The 21,178-nt window shown below is 42.0% G+C and overlaps 1 protein-coding gene across 1 annotated transcript in view; it reads left to right on the top strand.

The window, feature by feature from the left end:
- ARMC3 (armadillo repeat containing 3) overlaps positions 1-21,178 on the top strand; it is a 72,086-nt gene that overhangs the window by 29,758 nt on the left and 21,150 nt on the right. The window contains 4 exon segments of the mRNA XM_015406957.1: positions 2,809-2,961; positions 3,092-3,197; positions 18,572-18,821; positions 19,963-20,099. Coding sequence (XP_015262443.1) covers positions 2,809-2,961; positions 3,092-3,197; positions 18,572-18,821; positions 19,963-20,099 — 646 coding nt within the window.

Below are 21,178 nucleotides of genomic sequence, written 5' to 3'. Positions count from 1 at the left end.
ATTATTTCCCTACACTGAAATGAAAAATGGCGTGTCTGCTGTTATTGTAACAGTCATCCGCACAGTGGGATTAGATTTCTTTTGTTTTGAATTACTCTTCTCAGCAGCTGCTACAGGATTTATCCTTTTGGGATGTGGTGATATTAGCAATTTTTAAAATATATTTTGCTTTTCCAGAAAATATGTAGTTCAGTTATTCCCCCCCCCCTTCACTTGGTAACATGAAGTTTCTGTTTTTTCATTACTAGATCTCACACCACTCCTACAACACTCAAATGTCGGGTAGGCAGATCTTGTTGGAAGTTCCCATGTTGGTGTTATTGGTCTCCTGGAGAATGTTCTGACATCAGAACTTCCAATGCTATTCCAGTATTGAGAGATGTGCAGCCTATCCATATTTACTCAGCAGTAAATTCAACATGAGCTCAGTGGGAGCCAGTCAGTGGGAGCCAGTGGGAGCCAGTACAGCGCTATGAGCATTTGAATTTTGGACCAATGTTGTTTGACCAGTGCCTTTGCTAGAAAACGAAATGCAGTTCAGCTAGGCTTTCAAATGGCTTTCATTTTTTTCTTCCAACAGTTACAGCAAATGTTAGTTTTACGTCTTCTTCCTATACAATCTTATGTTTACAATTTTATAATATGATTTATTATAACTGCAGTTTAGAAAAAATGAGAAACACTTTTAGGTAACAAGGAACAAATAGTATCAAAAACAAATTGCTGAAGAATGAAGACCCTCTAGAGACCGTTACCCAGATTACTGACATGTTTGGCCAGCATCAGGCCTGAGGCAATTGTCCATTATGTGTCAAACCAATCAGTAATCGCAGTTAATGCCATCTCTAGAGTATCTGGAGAGACATACTGTTGATGTGACAGAACTCATTTCTGCATTTTCTTAATATTCTGCCAGAGTGATTTGACTTGTGTAGAAAGCAATGAATGTTTCACATTCTTGGAATGTGAAACAACTAGACGGCCTGATAATGAGCTTTATTTGAAATCAAATTTTGCTATTAATCTCCTAAACATTTAATCAACATATACATACGTATGTTCTGCTCTTGGATCTTTAAACCAACAAGTGTCCTTTGCTGTACACTGAATTTTCTTTACTGTCTTAATTTATTAATTTTTATTTATTAAAATATTTATACCCCACCTCTTCTATTGGCTCAATTATATTCATTGTATAAAAACGTGAAGTAAAATACAGTTAGACAGAAGCAGTGGTTTAATTTTTATATGAAAACTGTTTTAAAGTAACATCTCCCCTTTCTAAGCTCTGATCCTTTTAGCTACTTATCAGTATCAGTGGGAGGTAAAGTTCTCCTATTATCTGTACCCCAGAATTAAAAGTGAAGGGGAGCAGAAGCAATATATAAATTGCTGCTTTTCTTCAGGAAGCTTGATAAAATACATTCTGGAATACTTCTTTGTTGTACCTCTAGTTGTCCTATTTGTGCACTAATTTTATGCAGTGACTGAATGACAGATTTGAAATGCTGTGACTATCAGATTAAAATGCCACTTCAGTCACAGCTGGCCCTGCATGAAGAGGAGAGGCATCTGTGGGCATGACTTTATTGTGGGCACATTGGTTAGTATCGTAGTGGTGTCAAACCATGAGGCATCACCATTGGACCTCCAATCACAGCTTCTGAGAGAGGGGGACTAAGAGGACAAAATTCCAGGGGACCCAGTTTCTCAGGAGGCCTAAGTTGCTGGAAAATGTGCCACTAATAAGTGCCTATACATTCCGTAGCCTCTTCAGCAAAGTGGAGAGGAAGGGTGGCCTTGCAGGAAATTATTTATTTCATTTATACTCTGCCATTCTCCCCAGTGAGGACCCACAGCAGCTTACATCATTTGCCTCTCCTTGTAAGGTAGGTCAAACTGGGTGGGTGTGCCTGACCCAAGGTCACCTAGCAAGCTTCCATGGCAGAGCGGGGATCCAAACTTGGCTCCCAGATCCTAGTCTGGCACTCTGACCACTACCTGACACTGGAGACACTGTTTACAGTGCCTGAGTTCCTTGGGAGATGGGTAGAACAGAAAAGGGAGGAATGTATTGGAGTATGGTGCCTTATTATTAGTCTGTCCCTGCTAACAGCAAGTCATGTAATTTGTTTTTATATGATATTTTATTTGGGTCTCAGAGATGTGGGAGGGGGCTGGAACCAAAGGAGTCCATGGTGGCTCTTGACCGCTCTGCCCAAGGTGGTGAAATAGGGCCTGCACAGCTTTCTCCTTTCTTTATTTTCATCTGAACACCCATATGGAAGAGGCATTGAGCACATTTTTAACTTGTCACTCACCAGAGCTAGTCTGAGCATTAATTTGATTTGTACAGCAACTGTCAAGTACATCGCATCTTTGCTGGAAAAGTGACCTTTTAATTTTCATGTACACGGCTCCTATTAGCACTAATTGAGGAAAGGCATTACGTCCTAGTGAGGATAGACTGAGGAAGCCAGGGGGAGGCATGTGCACCCCTGATTCTCCATGAATTAAGCAGTTTTTTTAAAGGGGGACATAATCTGTAATATTGTTAGTTCCCATTTGCATAAAGCTGGTAATTGGACCGCATCCTTTTGACCTGCTCCAAAGACTTGCATATTTTTGCAGATTTCATCAAGCTTGATTCAGATTTTGCACACACAATACTAGTGCGCGTTATGTCTTTTTTTCCGCATTAGACAAAATGCTAGCACCATTATCTCTGTGGAAACTTGACATTTTATTTTCTCTTTAACCTATTTGCCATAATTTATTGGGTATTGTTGTTGTTCTTTTTATATGCAGCTGAAAATAGAAAAATCCTGCATGAAGAAGAAGTTGAAAAATGTCTTGTAGCCCTTTTGGGAACAGATAATGAAGGAACTAAAATAGCTGCTGCTCAAGCAATCTCTGCTATGTGTGAGAATTTAGCTAGCAAACAAACCACTGGAACTCTCGGTAAGTCAGTTATGGAGGAGAATAGAACCATGGTCTGCAAGCAGTGTTATGTTCTGTTTACCAGTCTGCAGTTTTACTCTAGCTAATTTGAAACTGCATGGGTACAATTATTTCTTTTGCTCCCCCGAAGGAATTCCCCAGCTAGTTCAGTTGCTAAGCAGCGACAATGAAGAGGTAAAAGAAGCTGCCGCTACAGCTCTAGTTAATCTGACAACAGCCCATCTTGGCAATGCAAGGTGAGTGGAAGATGAATGGAGGATTTCCAAGGCAGTAAACCTCTGAATATCAGTGCCAGGAGGCAATATCAGGGGAAGGCCTCGGCCTCTGTGCCCTGGTGTTGGCCATCCAGAGGAACTGGTTGGCCACTATGTGAGATATGATGCTGGACTAGATGGACCACTGGTCTGATCCAGCAGGGCTTTTTCTGATGTTCTTAGGAGGATTGTTGGACACCTTTTCACCTGTGTGCACTTTCCAAGTATTCTGGCTCATTACAATGTTGCTTCTCTTTGCTTTAGATCTCACTCCGTGGGATGCCTCCAGCATCACTTCCTCCCAATGGGAAAGGGAGGGGTGAATTTTGCTGATTCGCCCTTATCATTCTCTCCTCATGCTGTGTGTGCAGTCCCACGCAGAATTTTGGGGAGCTCAGTGGGCTGCAGCTGGAGGGGTAAAGGCAAGAGAGTCATACTCTGCTGATCAAAATGCCTTCTGTTGGGGGGAAGTGATGTTTGGATCCAACCGAATTAACCAACCATTGTTAAAGTTTTACCCTATCATTTCCCTTACTATGATTGCAAGAAGATCAAATCAGTCAATCTTAAAAGAAATCAACCCTGACTGTTTCCTGGAAGGCCAGATAATGAAACTGAAGCTCAAATACTTTGGCCACCCAGTGAGAAGGGAGCACTCACTGGAGAAGACCCTGATGCTGGGAAAGATTGAAGGTCAAAGAAGATGGGGACGGCAAAGGATGAGATGGTTAGACAGTGTCATAGATGCAACGAACATGAAATTGAGCAAACTTCAGAGGACGGCGGAAGACAGGAGGGCCTGGCGGGATCTGGTCCATGGGGTCGCGGAGAGTCGGATTCGACTGTGCGACTGAACAACAACAACAACAACATGAAGCCAGTAAAGCACTACTAGGGGACAGCAGAGCCAGTCAGAGCAACAGATTTCTGCACTGGTTGACACAAAACTGATTTTTTTTAAAAAAATTGGAACATAGTTAATTTTATCTGGGGAACTGATAGCAACTCCTGCAGTGGGCCAGTTGATAGATCAAAATTTAGGTATCTGACTTTTATTTATTTTGAGGATTTTTACCCTGCATTCTTAGCCAGAGAGTCACAAGGCAGCTAAAAGTACAGTACAACTAAATATATTAAAATAATAACTTAAACCCTCCCCCAAAAACACAACTAATAAATCCATAAGAGTCACAAGTTTCAAAGCAGTGGAAAACAAAACGAAACAAAAAACAGGGAAAATTTTCAGTAGCAGTTTCAGTGAGAGAGAGTCTTAAAAATGTGAACCAGCATTCTTTGCCTGCCGTCCTGAACGCCCTTCTGAGCCCCTTGACTTCTATGGACTTGTAACTCTGCCTAGGAGAGTTACACATTAAAAGCTGCATAAAAATAATAGGGAGGTAGCATAAATAGCAATTAATTTTCTAGCTGTGGTCGTATTGAGCATTCGTGTGGTTAAGCATGAAAGTTTGTTGAGACAAATTGTAAGCACACTTATGTGCATGTTTCCTTTTTTTAATTCTTCCATTTATTTCCACTGGCATCCTGGCTATAAGAACTGAGCTCACTCATTCAGAAATAAAACCATATGTGATGTACATGAATAAATGAGCACGGTGGTTCAAATATTAAAGGACATGAAGCAATGACATTTGCAAAAAGTTTCATGAAGTATCTCAAATAATAAATAAAACTGGGGGAAAAGATTGGTTCATAGATATTCCATGAGGAGAAAGAGATGTAATTCATCAGGTTCATTTTATGTCACAAAATTATTCACTCAGCTCTAATAGCCTCTGACATTAATTTAACATTACCAGATGAAACACCATTTATCATGTGTAGACATTGTTCTGCCTGCTATTCTTTCCCTTGAAAGAATGCAGTGGATATTGACTCTGATACTCCTTTCTTGTGGCTCTTCAGTTAATGTCAATGGTAGCTAGGCTCACATATAAAGAACTAGCTATTGGCCTCTGGGGCCCAGCCCTGCTGGAATTGCTTTGTTCCGCTCGGTTCTGCACTCAAGGTGAAAAGCAATTGTAAAATTGATTTCAGGCTTTCCCCATGCAAGCTAACTCTCACGAGAGTATAGTTGCTCTCTAGGACCCTTTTCTGCAGCTCAAGTTGGAGGCTGGTGGTGAATTTGGTCCTGGGTTCCAGTGGTGCTTGAGCGTCGTACTGAGTCTCGAGGTCCTGAGCATATTCACCTTGTAGGAAGTTATGATTCTTATGTTACACCCCTATGCTATTTTGGGGAAAACAAGCCAAGTCCTTTGTGGAATTTTCAGCTGATCTGAGCAAAAGCAAATAAGCATGGTGGAGAATAGAAGGAAATCAGTATAAAGATGTCACACCTGGCCATCTGTCACAATTACAAAAAGGGGGGGGTCAGTGAAAAATTTCCTCTGGTGTGACACCTGTTAATTTTTTCTGCGGCTCCCCTGATTCCTTTGCACTCTGAACTGCAGGTACTGAGTACCAAGAAACCTATGATCGTGGGGAAATAGTTCATTGGGCATTTCCCTGTTTGCTTATTTGTGTGGATGTGGGATACAACTGTTTCTTTCCATTGGTTCTTTGAATCGGTGAGACTGTATGGATTATTTTCCCTCACAAGCCCTTTGCTCAGGCACAGTCTGCAAATGAAGGGAGAAGGGGGAGGGGGGGGGAGATCCTTTTCCCTGTCTCACAAATGTACTCAGACTGTTTTTGAGAGGAGATTTATGGGTTGGCCTACAGCAGCCAGTGAATATGCTGAACATCTGTAGATGGTGGCAGAAACTGCTAAAGGATCATGTTGCATTCAGGAGTCTGGGTTGCCTGTGTAACACCTTGTACAGGTATGCTCAAGGGATCCAGATACCAGGTAACTGGCAACAGTCATCACATGTGCTTCAGGGTCAAACCGCTTGGAAATAAAGCTATTTTGTCTCCATACCCATCACAATTTGAATATGCCCAAATACCTGGGACACCTCCCCCCATTCTACCATATAGGCTGAAGGTCAACATGAGTAGCTTATTTACACAACTGTTAGAAAACAGATATAGTGATATCATCAGAGCTCGTGAGGCCAGAATTGCCTTATAGGCTGTGATCCTAAATTCAATTTCCTGGGAGTAAGCCCCATTGAATAAAATGGAACTTACTTCTGAGGAGATCTGCTTAGGGTTGCTTCCATAACAGTGTAAAGCATTAGCTACAAAATAATTTTGATTTGGAAAGAATTATAAATGTGTGTTTCTTCATTGAATACTTTATCATGTTTTACTTCAAACCAGCCCTGCCCTGGAATAATAGCATTATAAGGGTGCAGATCTGCAGTTAAAATGACATTTGGGATATTCTACTCCAGAATGGGAAGATTCAGAATATAAACACTTTATTATAAGCATATTAGATCTCTTATCCAGTAGATTCTGTATTCTTAATGTCAAACCATAGAGCCACCAGAAAACCGATAAATCTTTTTATGACAAGAACATATAGTAGCTAACTTAATTGAGGAAGACTGATTATCTTTTATTACAAATCATTTTGATGGGTCACCAACCTACTTGACCGCAATATGTGATCTTGTTAGAAGCATATATGCACACTTAGTCAGAGCAATGCATTTTATACAACATGTCTGAATTGTCTGAAATGTTATGCTTTTTCACTGTATAAAACTCATATAATGGAATATGGCATTCATATAATGGGATATAAACAGTGTTTATGTTGGAAAGTATGTGTCTTAAAAAAAAAGACTTGCATGATTAATCTAGTTTGAAAATGCCTCTTCCTGATCTACTGCATAGGGATGGTGGATTCAGGACAGGCAAAAGGAAGTATTACTTCACAGAATACAGAAATTCACTCTGGGAATTCACTGCTAATGGATACAGTGATGGTTGCTAGTTTTGTATTGGGGGGGGGGGTTGCCATCAAGTTGCAGCCAACTTAATGGCAACCCCTTATGCTTTTCAAGGCAAGAGACAAAGCAGAGGTGGCTTTGCCATTGCCTGCTTCTGCATAGCAACCCTGGACTTCCTTGGTGGTCTCCCATCCAGGTACTAACCAGGGCTGATCCTACTTAGTCTGAGATCTGATGAGATTTGGCTAGCCTGGGCTATACAGGTCACTCGTTTAGATGGCTTTAGAAAGAGATTATGCAAATTCATGGAAGTCAGGGCCATCGGTAACTGAGATCGTTAAATAGAACCTCTGTATTCAGCAGCATGCCTCTGAATATAAATTGATGCTTCATTTACAACACAAGATACAACTTGTGGTCCCACAGCGTAACTTAAAGTCACCTGATGTAGCAAATCTATCCCTGTCTGGTTGTTAACAATTTTGGTGATCCAACTACATGTAAGGGGATATTGTGCTATGCACGGTCCTCTTGACGTATGCAGTCACCATTTTGTGTGAATAAGGCAACCTGTGTATTTTCTCAGCTTTGGAGTGGATGATCAGAAACCCATACTTGTGAGGATACATGCATGCATGTACTGAAGCTGGAAAATAGATGTGCTGTCCTATTCACACAAAATGGCAACTATGTATATCAACAGGATCGCACATAACCCAATCTTCCCTAATGTGCAGGCGGATTGCCAGAATCAACACCTGAACAGGGCTTCAGCTGAAGCAAAATAGGCCTGGGTCTTGTCGTTGCCTAGATGGGAGACCCAGGAGTTTTGTGTAAGATACTCTACTTTGAGATCCATGGTGGAAGAAAGACTGTGTACAACTATAATACGATAAACAAGGTTGCTACACACGGACAAGGTCAAGTATTTGAGGGAACAGTCAGAACCCAATTTCTTTGAAGAATGTTGAACCAGGCTTACAACCTGCAAAACAAAGAGTGTATTCCGTCCAGTCCGCCCCCCCCCCCCAAACAAGTAGAATAGGAGGCGTGCAGCAGCAAGACTCAGTGGTACATTCCAAGCTTGACTGAAAATCTGTCTCTAAGGAGACTCTTTCACTCCTGCAGAGCGTGTACATGTCTCTTTAGCAGTCTCAACTCTGTATTGGTTTATTCCCCATCAATCCAATTACAAAATAATCAAAGCTATACCTGGCCTTCAAGGTAAATGTTCAGATTACTGGTTTAACAGGCTGGTCACTGTGTTCCTGGCTGGTATTAATTTACGGCAGCACTGCCATCTATTGGTCATTGTTCCACTCGCTCTTGCTGGTGCCCTATGTTATGGGGGGGCAGCAGTCAGGTGTTACCTTTTATGAATTCAGGATGTATGTAAGTGTTGGACAAGCAGTTAAATGTAAAATGACAAAAGCAGCGGCATCATTAGCACTATTTATATTTTAACAAGTTCCAAAACCTTTGCTTGCAGAAACAGCTACTGTGAAATGAAGATTAGAATAATGTTATACAGGGTTTAAATTACCACCATAAATTAATTATTTATGGTAACGTTACCACTATGTGTTCTTCACTACATGGAACTTGCCAGAATGTTTGTTTGTTTGTTTGTTTGGTTAGTTGTGTCATTTTTTAAAATTAAAAATAACATAATGTTTTGGGAACAGTTGCCACCACATAATTATTAAGGTTGAATTGGCCTGAACTGGTTACTTAGGTTTTTTTAAATTACTCTTTGTAAACTGGTGGCTCATAAGGGGAGGGGAGAGCAATTTCCCCTCCAGCATTCTCTAAACTCTCAGGGGCTAAAGCAGGTTAATTCCCCCTCCTCCCATTTTAGCAGACTCTTGTGTTCAATGTTTGGTGCCTTCTGGGCATGCTCGGTCCTCATCAGGCTATCTTTGAGAGTCTTTTATCTTTCTGTGTCCGTTCCCATGTATGCAGAGATCTTTACTTGTTTGTAGGTGTCTGCTGCTGCCATGACTATAGTAGGGGCCAGCCACTTTAATAATAGAAGTGAAACATGCATGCTTTACAGAGAAACATAGTGTTTTACAGAGTTTCATAGGCAAAAAGAGTCTCCTTGAGCCAAGAGGAAAGGCAATATTATTTTATTAGTCAATGTTAACACAGAGAGTACTCCATCTTTCTGTGTCATACCTCTGAGGATGCCAGTCACAGCTGCTGGTGAAACATCAGGTCCTACAATGCCAAGACCACGGCCATACAGCCTGGAAAATCTACAACAACTAATGAACTCCAGGTGTGAAAGCCTTCGACAAAATACTATTTTAGTCAATAAAACAAAGAAATTAAAGTTTTTGCTTGCAGAATTTACAATATAATGCTGGCTGTAAGAAAGGCAACTCAAGGAAGGGAGAATGATGAAGACTGGACCCACATGGAGGGTGTGAACATGTTCCCCCCACTACAGCAGCAAGGGGTGCAGGAATGGGTGTCCACACACCCTTGTTCCCTATCACTTCTGCCAGTACCCCTACCCTGTTCCTTTCCCTTTCCTCATCACACCTATGCACAAACATAACAGTGATTTCACTGGGACCCTCTTCTCTAACCCAGAAACATTTCTTTTCCCCTCACTTCCACTTATCCATGCTGTTACACTACAATGCGCCTTGGGAGGGAAAAGGAAAAAGCCCTTTAAAGGGATGAAAGGCACAGTGTGTTTACAGAACTTAGCACTGTCGTTCTGAAGGCAGAGCTTAGCTCTGCCCTCCCCCCCATAGTGGCTACCTGGGATGTTCCACCTGCAGTCTTCTTGCAGTTTCCTGTTTACTCTAGAAAAACTGAGATTTCTGTTTTCTCTGGAGATAGATTCCTGGTGGGCAGCCATGTTGATCTGAAGCAGCAGAACAAAGTTTGATTCCAGTGGCACCTTTAAGACCAACAAAGTTTTATTCAAGGTATAAGCTTTTATGCATGTATCTGGAGAAATGTGTGTGCATACGAAAGCTTATACCTTGAATAAAACTTTGTTGGTCTTAAAGGTGCCACTGGAATCAAACTTTGTTATTTTCTCTGGAGTAAAGGAGAAAAAAAATGGGAGCCCAAAAAGTCATGCAAAGATTGTCTGGACACTCTTTTTTTTACTGGTTTTTTTTCCTGCTTTCCATGCAGGGAAAACTCCCCATGTGGAAGCAGCCAAAGAGAGCAAAAGACATATAGGCTTCATTTTAATCTAGAACAGGTACCAAGAAGGTAAGCCAAAGGCTTCACAGAAAAGGCAGGACTCAAAGAAGGAATTTAAAGGAAAAGAGAGAGGTGGAATCTTGCTCAGGAATGAGATTTGTGCAGAAAGGGCAGCAAGAGAGAATGGATGTTCTCATCCAACAGACACACAGTGCAGTCCTAAATAGGATTACATCCTTTTACATCCATTGAAGTCAGTGGATTTAGAAGAGGGCATGACTCTGCTTGGAGTGGCTGGGAATGGTAGAAGTAGAAGAGCCACTTGTCATGGACTGGACACATCAGGAGATCTGTAGGCATACTTGTCTTCTAGAAGAGCAAGACTGAAGTGACCACAGGACCAGAATTTTGCTATATCCTGTCTCTAGCATTCTTTGAAGGTTTTTAAACTGCCCTTTTGTCTTATTGTATTCTATTTGTATTTGTGGTATTGGAATTGCTTTGGCCAACAGCTAACACAACTGAACTATGTACAGTTTTCAGTCTGTCCATATCTCCCTCCAGGATCAAAGGTTTTTTCATTTTTAGAATTTCACCCTTTATGTCATAAAATGTTCCCAAAAACACCACGTAGATCTGACCTTAACTGAAAATGGGTTTCTTGGGAATAGTTGAATCCATCAGAATGAGTTATGCTAATGAGCTCCTGCACCTCTTTTTCTACGAAATGACCCCTTATGGCAAATGCAACACAGTAGGAACCGTTGCTGTTTCAAGACAAGCATCTTTCAGTACGACTCCAAAATCTAGTCCATAAACTAATTAATTCATTTCAGCCAATGAATTCCCCAAATGTTCAAATCTCTAATAGCTTTAATTACTCTTTAATTACTATCTATGTAAATAGGAGTAAATTCTAAATACCAAATATAGGTACAAGATCATAAACCATCCCATGAACCAAGAACATAAACTAACCCACCACACTCAGTTTCCACCTTGATCTATCTTTATGGAAGTTTCCACATTGTAACAGATTAAATAAAATAACATAACTTCCTCTAAACAACCTTCACCAGAATTTTAAAGGAGGTACTTAAGGGAGGACACACACACACATCCATGCAAGTTGTAAATAACCTGGCTGAACTAAACTCACCAACTCCTAACTACCAATAATAAATAGGAGTATTAAAATATCAATCAGCCTTCTGCCAAGCACTTAAAACTCTCCCTTACTGAGAAATATCTCATCCTCCCAACAGCCCAATTAACAAGGAAAAGGAGGAAAGCGAGCTAGCGCTTTCAAAACCACCAAACATGATGAGAACAACAGAATACACAATAAATTAAAATCCCAAGTGAAACTGATAAAAATAGGAAATAAATAAAGATAAAAGCCCTGAGAATGGAGCACAGCCTTCAAGCGTCCTACAGCATAACACTGGAACCAGAAACCAAACATCTTTCAGTGTCAAGTGGATCAGAGGAATGACAGTCCCCATGCAACTGCTGAAATCTTTTTACTGCTGTAATTTCTTGAAGCCATCTGCTGATAGCAATGGATAAGGAATTGTTTGGCATTCCATATATGTCCAAGGAAAAAAGATGGCAGGAACCCTCACAAGCCGTTTTTGAGCAGGCATTTGTACTAGTTGAAATTGAGATTTCTTCAAAATAATTAGATGCAAGGGTCAAGGTAAATACTCTTCTCCTTCCATTATACCATGATACTTCAGTTCAGTTGCAGAAATGCTTTGGGCAAAGTGTAGCTGGTTTGAGGATTCTTTAGCCATTCAGGAATTACATTAGTTCTGTAGACATAATTCATCAGACATCCTGGAACACACTCAGAGATTTCATGAAATGTTATATGAGTATAATTACCCAAGTATAAACACAAAAAAAGCAAATTTAAGTCTTCTCTGATAAGCGAGACCACAGGTGGCATCTCGCTTGCAAAAATCCACCAACTAGATGGGGGGGGGGAGTGCTAGCACAAAGAATATTGTTTCCAGAGCAGCACAGCAGCACATAAGCCTTGTGTACAAAAATGCAAAATATTCACATATTTACTGAATGTATTCACACATTGTAAATGTTCTGCTGAGTCCTATTTAAAATTAGAGCTCATTAATAAGAGTACAAACATTTTTCATCGGTTAGGTGGGTTTAAATAATTATTGTGGAATAAACTAGTTAGCCTTTGTTGTTGTAAAGTGACTTAACACTGGCCCCTAGTGACAGCCTGAGGAACTTTCTTTTTTTCTTTTCTTTTAAAACAAATTTATTTTGCTTTTCTAAGCTACAAATCTACAGGGTTGGGGAGATGGATAGAACCTAAAATATAGAGTAGCAAGGATAATTTCTACATAAGTTTAAAATGATTGATACTTCCCTAGTATCATATAGCAAAAGGAGTATTTTAAAGATATAAAGTTATAAATCAAGCAATCTCCATCATAGTCTTCTGTAGTGTGTACATTCTAGCTTTTAAAATTATATGTTAAAAGTAAACAACCAGATATCAAAATTAATCTGTTTTGCTTATTTCTTTCTTCTAAGTTTCATTTTATCAAAAAGCCGTTTCGTTTTTATAGGCTTAGGAGCAACAGCCCCTAATTCTGCTTCAAAGCCCAACAATTCTGCCACGCTCTTCGAGATGATGTCAGAACTTTCCCAGTCTTTATCTTCTTCATCCTCTGCATCTTTGTTGCCTTCCACTTTCTCAGATGCCTCTGTTGCTTTCTGTTGTTGCTTTAAGGTCTTTTCCACTTTAAGCACAGGGTCAATCAGCTTCTTCACTATCTTCTCTGTTGTTGCTGTGTTTCCTTTGAGTTCTTTTTGCAATGTATCAAACTTGTCATTAAGGTTGATCATCTGGTCCAGCATAGGGCGCAAAGCGGCCACAATCATTTTAGGAAAGTCTATGGTTACTTCTGGTTTAATGGCCAGCAGTGATGAGCTGGCAGTTCCTGTTTTTAGTTTCCCTTTGGCCCCCATTTTTTCTGCTCGCTGCGTCATTGTTTACATTAACAAAGTTTCCAAAAGTCTCTGAGAAGCTGTTATTTTATCGCTTTCTTGCTAGTCTGCTCAACACTGCATCGGATTTTCGCTTCCTTCAAGCCGCCCTCTCAGTCCCTACTTTTTAAACTCAGTTTTATCAGGGTCGGGTATTCCCCTCCCTCTCCGCTTGTTTCGGGCTTTGGGGCGGCTTTACTGCTGCTGTTTAAGCAATTGCTTGTTATGACGTGGATCAACTCACATTTTGCTTGCGCTTCATCAGAAGGTAGGAAAGATCATTTTCTGTAGTTCACTTGCGCACTCTACCCGGTGTGCGCCTCTTAGTGCCATCGCTGGCTCTATGCCACGAGAACCTATCGGGGCAAAGGAACATCAAACCCTTGGCATAAGCCTCGGGAGAGGGACCTCACGTGCCCCAGGCTACGACCCCCCTACAAGGGGTTGAGGGGGTCCGAGATCAACTTTTACCCCTCCCCATCGGCACATTTTACAGGGTGCTCCCATTAGAGCTTAGGTGGAGTGCACCTGCTTGCAAGCCGCCAAAAACTGGAAGTCCTGCCTGTGGAACTTTCTTCCAGCATCTATGATTGTGGTAATTGCAAACCTTGGTACAAATCCACTATTGGACTAAAATCTCGGTACGGGAGGGTAATTCTTGTGTAGGGCTGGTGCTCAGAAGCTTTTTAACGGTAATTTTCACAAGAGGAAAAGACTGGCACAAGGCACTTGAAGATTCCTGTATTCTGGCCTGTCTATGACCAGCCCCATATGTGCTATTATGCAAAGGTCACATGAAAACAACCAGTTTTATATTCTTAAGTGTATTGGAAGCATATGCCATTATGTAATTATGTACTAAGGATTTAGCCTTTAAATATGAATTCTGTTACATGGAACATGAATATCTGTGTCTGAAAACAAAAGCGATACAACAGCTTTTATTAGGATTAACCAAAATAACACAAAACAGTTTGCCATCTTTCACGTTCTCTTTATCAGGGTGAATGTAAAAGGGTAGTAGCAGTAGTAAGAAATGTTTCCAACTCTCTTCTTTAAGGTCTCTTATCTGCATCCAGTGTAGAATTTTTTTGGAACCTTACATGTTGTTTTATATTATTTTGGATGGTCCTAATCAAAATGTTTAAATGAATTTTAGTTTTGCATTTCGTTTTGGACCAATGCAGCTACCTGCATTCTGTGACCTATAAGGAGGTACCAGGACTGGCTTCTTGGCATTCATGCCTCCTGAAGATATTGTAACTGAACAGAGTACCAATTAAGTCTACATCACCAGGAATTTACATCACCTATTGGGGTGGTTACTTCTTGCTTCTATAACGTTCTGGTTTTTTAGACAATAGAGGACAAAGAAGCTGCCTTGCCTCTGGATGCTGGAGCATGAACCCTGAGATCGAAATGGACATTTTTGCATAGACTTCAGTCCTGTGTACACCTACCTTTCAGTAAAGAGAATTCCTAAACTGTTGGGACTCACATCTAAAATGAAGCTTATAGAATCATAGAATCTCAGCATTGGAGGGGGCCATACAGGCCATCTAGTTCAACCCCCTGCTCAATGAAGGATCAGCCTAGAGCATCCCTGACAAGTGTTTGTCTAGCCGCTGCTTAAAGACTGCGAGTGAGGGGGAGCTCACCACCTCCCTAGGCAGCTGATTCCACTGTTGAACAACTCTTACTGTAAAAAAGTTTTTCCTAATACCTTCCCACCCTTAATTTAAACCCATGATTGCGAGTCCAATCCAACAGGAACAGCTCCCTGCCCTCCACTAAGTGACAGCTCTTCAAATACCTAAGAGAGCAATCATGTCCCTCCTCAACCACCTCTTCTCCAGACTGAACATTCCCAAGTCCCTCAGCCTTTCCTCATAGGGCTTGGTCTCTAGTCCCCCCGCCCCCGCCCCCGATCATCCTCGTCGCTCTCCTCTGCACCTGCTTCATTCTGTCCACAACCTTTTTGAAGTGAGGCCTCCAGAACTGTACACAATATTCCAGGTGCGGCCTGACCAATGCAGTGTACAGCAGGACTATGAAATCTTGCGATTTGGATACTATGCCTCTGTTAATACACCCCAAGATCACATTAGCCTTTTTGTCACCATATCACATTGGCTCCTCATATTTAACTTACAGTCCACCTGTACCCCAAGCTCCTCGTAGACTCCGCCACCATCTGATGAAGGAAGTTATCAGCCAGACAAGTTGAGAGTGTGCATGACTGTGGATGCTTTGGAGAGTTTGTCTCCCACCACACATAAGGGAAATTGAAGTCACCCATAATTACCTGGTCATGTTGTTTGGATACCTCGTCAGGCTGTTCAAGGAGGGCAGCGTCTTTCTCTTCATCCTGGTCAGGAGGCCTGCAGCAGACTCCAGCCACAATACTGTTTGTCTTTCCTTCCCTTATCTACACCTAGATACTTTCTACTGGGCTGCCGCTTGAAGGTCACTTAATCAGACAGGGAATCCAGAGGCTGACACAGACTGGCACGTCTTAGTCCTAAAATGCTTCGTCCTTAGTCCTAAAATGCTTTTTCCTACTCTTTGTTCTTGGGCATAAGGAATAGCCTGAATATTTAATTATCAGTACTGTTGTGGTGTCAGCACCTAAGGTTGTTGATCAACGAATTCTGACTCTGCAAGCAATGATTTGGGAGAGGATTTCTTAAATGGGGTGTTAAAGGCAGCCTTTAACCACAAGGTTAAAATAAAATAGTCACATGCAGGGGTCATTTCGTAGAAAAAGAGGTGCAGGAGCTCATTCGCATAAGTCATTTGCATATGCCACACCCCCTGATGGGGTACTTGGAGAAGATTGGGCAGGGAACTCGGGCATGTTCTCCCATCTGGGGAAGGGAAAGAAAGGCATTTAAATCCCCCGCCACTTCCCTAAATTTCTCCGCAAAAGCGAAGAGGCTCAGGGGGAAAAGGGGGCCTGTCTGCCCGCCTCCCCTTCCCCTCCCCAGCCAACCCGCCGTGGAGGGCTGGCTGGAGAAAGGAAGGGAAGGGCAGGCAGACATGCCTGCATTCCCTGCCTGATCTTCTCCAGGTGCCTCGCGGCTACAGTTCACCTGGAGAAGATCGGGCAGGGAACCCAGGCATGTTTAGAATGTCTTTCTTCCCTTCCCCAGATGGGGAAGGGGGGAAAAGGCATTTAAATCCCCACAGGCAGCGGGGGGGGGGGCTGCAGGCCTTCCCTAGCCTGTCCACCTGGGCGGGTAGGTCAGGAAAGGCAGCGGGGGGCCCCACCCCTGGGCTCCTTACTGCCGGAGTGCCGTTTCAGCACGTTCCGGCAGGAAATGACCCCTGGTTTGGACCATGATGCTTTGTTGTTATGGACTTCTCTGAAGGACACATGAGGCAGTAGTGAATGTAAGCCAGCCTGCCCCTGTAAGCTCAATGGGAGACCACCTGAAAACCAAACTTCAGGCACCCCAGATGAAGTGTGGAGACATGTAATAAGTACGTGAATCAATATTACAGCTATTTTAAAACCATTGTTTAAAATGGGGAATAGGAGTAGCCATTTCCCCCCATTTAGGGGTAAAGACAAAAATAGTTTAAAGCACAGTTATAAATAAGAAAGCACATGGGTAACTGAGATTTCCATCTGTATATTTCCTGTGCTAACAGCTCTGCCAAGTTTTGTTTAACAAACAGATGAGCCTGGTATAAAATCACTATGAAATGCTAGTCAGTTGGGCATATGCCTTATGTTGTTTACAAGAACAATATTATGAAGGCATATAGAAGAACTCCACTGGAAAGAGGTGGTTTCACTGGTGCATGCTGCTATTAGAAGCAGTCCAAATTGAAGATGTGGAAGAATCAGAAATCTACTGTCTGTAATGTTTCATAGGGTAGCTGGGGTGGTCTGCAGTAGATCAACTAGATTCGAGTCCAGCAGAAACTGCAAGACCAACACAGTTTTCTGGTTATAAGCTTCTGAGAGCCAGAACTCCCTTTGTCAGAGGGAGCTTTGACTCGAAAGCTTATGCCCCAAAATTCATGTTGGTCTATAGGGTACTACTGGGTTTGAATCTAGCTGTCTATAATGTTGGACGTTAATTAATAACTTTCAATGTCTGTTTTTTATTATTTTTATTTTGTAAATCATCTCAGGCAGGTTCCCTGGAGAGGTAGCATTAAAAGTGTCTAAGTAGTAGTCTGTGTATAAAAGGTGCTGTGGCTTTATATTTGGTGAACAGCACATTCTTGTATCGAAGAAGCAACTCTCTGACAGCACAATTCAGGAGGGGGAAAGCACACAGGGTGTATCTCAGTGGAGTTTTTCTGAGGTGCACCAGCAGAGCACCTGAGCAATGCTGCACCCCAACCAGGTGTCAGTGTGGCAATGATGTGGAACAGTATCAGGACAAGTTGCTGCACCAGTGGGGAAAGGGGTGGACCCAGGGCTCCCTAAGGCATCCCAACCAAAGAACACCCTCCAGAACCAATAGAAAATTATGCCATCAAACCCCACAGCATAGCCCATAGATGCCCATACAATGGAAAGGGCAAAATGGCCCCCATAGGTGTGTCCCTGCCCACAAGCCCCAATGTAACGCAGGATACCAACTACAGCAGCAGCCAATCACCCTGTTTCCAGTAGCGGTCAAACCCCTTCCTCGCAACGAACCTCAGGCTCCCACCACTACACACACCCCATCCAAGATAGGTAGGCCACGCAGCACCAGACACTGTCTCACGATTCTCTAACTTGCACACTTAGAGTGTAAAGCCTTGCAGTCTGATGGCACGAAATGCACAGAGATGGCACTTAATGTCACTGAGGGACCACTCACCACCTTTTTGGATCACCAGCGTGATTGGAATTTATAAATATACAACTACTGGGAGTATTCCTTGTGCTGGACTTGGTAACTGGATCTTTCTGTAACGTTGCCATGTTTTAGTAATGTTGATGTTGAATGTGTGTTTGCTGCTGTATTAGGTAAGTCATAATTTATATTGGCAGAGTTTTCAAATGCATATGCAATTTATAAAAAGCACAACACTTAATTCATTATTTTTTTAATAAGTTCATTGTGAATTTATTAAGGTGTTCTACATGGTTGTTTTTGTGTTTTGAGTAAAATCCTAAGCAGAGTTTCGTGCTTCTACGCTCACTGACTTCAGTGGACATTGAATAAAAAGTTATTCAGCCATTTCCTTTATCTGGTTTGGAAAAGGTACAGCCATTGATATGATTTACAATTGAATACCTTTGAGGTGCTCTCCTGGTGTTCAAATTAACAAATGTTTGGCTGTTATCCACTTTTCTAGTGCTGTTGCGGAAGCCGACGGCATTGAGCCCTTGATTGGTGTTCTCAGTTCCAAGAGAGATGGGGCTGTGGCTAGTGCTGCCACAGTTCTCACAAACCTGGCCTCCCAGGAGCCATTGCGCCTCAGCATCCAGAGCCATGGCGTTATGAGTGCAATTGTCGAACCGCTCCATTCCTCCAACAGCCTAGTACAAAGCACTGCAGCCCTCACGGTGGCTGCAGTCGGTTGCGATGCCGACGCAAGAGCTGAGGTGAGGTATATACAAAATGTTGCTTGTTTTGAATTTTTTTAATTACAAAACCCTGATTCGTTTTCTATTTTGAGTCCATCTTGAATGAATACATTTTATCATGTCTGTCTGGGAAAGGTCTATTCACTTGTGGCTCTTTATTATATGTGCGTAGGTCAGTTTGTAGCAGGCCCTCGGAAAAGCAGAAATGCAGTCTTGTCTGTCAGCCACATTTGGGAAAGGTGGAAGGTTTAAGTCACTAGAAGGATTTTTTTAATGCACTGTGAACTAGTATACTTTATAAATACAAGGACTCAAATATTCTAGTATATGAACATTTTTGTGGGGAATATTTTATTTTAAATCACATAAACTCCAACTTCCCAAACATGCGCACTGAGATGAATCTTTATATGTATATCGTGTGGAATCAAGTGACAAAGGATGGCACATGAGTTACTTAAAAGGCTGAACCAAAGTCAGAATGGAAGGCCCCACTGTTGCTTAGCTCTTGGGTTCAACTGTGGCCAGAGGCATTTGGGAGCTCATAGAGTTTTGCTGTAGTGTGGATCAGGTAAGCATATGCAGCAGAAGCATGGAAGCAAACAGGTAAAGAATCAAAACAAGATGGGAGTGGTAAGGCTGTGACAGTGAAGAACCATAGACAAAAGCTGCAATAAGGACTGGGAAGGGAGGCATTAGAACAAAGGGGAAAAAAGATTATTGAATTTAAAAACCAGACACCTAATAAAGAAAAGCACATTATGCTGAACTGTGTACACCTAGCCCTGTGGTGTGCAATGCAAGGTAAGCAACAGCTTACAGGGCAATTGGTTCATGAACAAAAATGACCTTGGTGATGGAAAGAGTGCTTAGAAGTTAGCTATATCTGGTAGCCAGCTGGAGCCCTTCCTCACTGGTGGGTTTAGCATAAGAAAGCATCCCAATCTGCTCCATCATACTAAAGCAGGGCACTTGTATGTAATCCCAGTGTTTTTCTATGCCAAGAGGGGCAGATGGGTTCTCCTTATGCAGGACAGAAGTACGTGTGGACGCACCGGCTCAGACACAGCTTTAATAGCTCAGTCTTGATTGTTGCCAAGTGCTTCGTACCTGAATGAAGGTAAATTTTGGCAAGCAGTTTTTTTATTTGTCTTTGTAGTTACGGAACATGGGTGGGCTCGAGCCTCTTATTAAACTCCTCCATTCAAGGAATGATGAAGTCAGAAGAAATGCTTGTTGGGCCGTTATGGTTTGTGCCAGTGATGAGCCAACAGCAGCAGAAATGACAAGGCTCGGGTGAGTAGAAGTGCTGTGGAAACAGAGGGCCGGAGTGGAGGGTTCAAATGGCATAGTTTGCATTTATGAATGTCTGTGCAGGTGAATTTTCATTTTATTTAACTTTTCTGTAAATAGAGTTTTAGAGGTTTCCTGGCTAGAAGAAAATCAGTGTTTAATTTTGCCAGACTTTTGCACCAGTATAGTGGTACTTAGGCCCATTCTGCATCTAGCATTTGCTCTGTTGCTTTACCAGATCCACCCTGGAACAGAAAAGATGTGGCTCCAAACCACATTCAGATACCCCGGGCTGCAGAGTCACCCCTGAATGGCCATAAATCTATGCAGACAGTACCATAAAAGCAAGAGATCAAAGGAAGTGAAACCGGCATGCAGTGTGGAGACTAATAGTAAAATCTGACAATCAAAGAAAGTGAAAGTGGCATGTAACGTAGAGGGGCATTTCTGTTCCAACGTGAGTTTGGTAAAAAGTGGAGCGAATGCTAAATGCAGAATGGGCCTTTGTATGTGGAGAACTGGCAGTATTCATTTCCTGCAGAACAGAAGTAATTGCAGGAATGTATGAAATGGTTGGTATTTGGCATGTCTTGAAGGCCACTCATTTGACTGCATTATTGGAATCTGGGTGAGGGCTCAACATCCTGGCTGCATGACTTAATTCAAGTGGTGCTTCCCACTCTTAGAGAAGAGAGAGCTCTGGTCCATTTCCTGGCACTGATTCCAGAGTCAAATATTATCCCATTCCCATCTCCAACTCCCCTTGTTTATTGAAGGTGGTCAGTCTGAGTTTCAGGTGCACCACTGTATTTTGATCATTCTGCTTTCTGATATGAATAGACGGTTGCTTGTAGCTCTGCATTAAACCTTTCTTTCCAGATCAATTTCCTTTTAAACTCGTAGCATCCCGGCTGCTGCAGAACTCTCTCTTGCTTCCGTCTTGTAAGTGTGCATGTGGTTCTGTGCAAAAGTGTGTGTACACTCACCAGGTTCTTGCTGTGGATCACTGGTGAGGTTTTGTGATCTTCCCAGATAATGGATCATTCATGACATATTTATCCCCTAACAAAAGATACCAGAGG

This window comes from Gekko japonicus, unplaced genomic scaffold, assembly GCF_001447785.1.
Source record: "Gekko japonicus isolate JY-2015 unplaced genomic scaffold, Gekko_japonicus_V1.1 scaffold1483, whole genome shotgun sequence".
Classification (NCBI taxonomy): domain Eukaryota; kingdom Metazoa; phylum Chordata; class Lepidosauria; order Squamata; family Gekkonidae; genus Gekko; species Gekko japonicus.
This window is presented reverse-complemented; position numbering and strand designations above follow the sequence as displayed.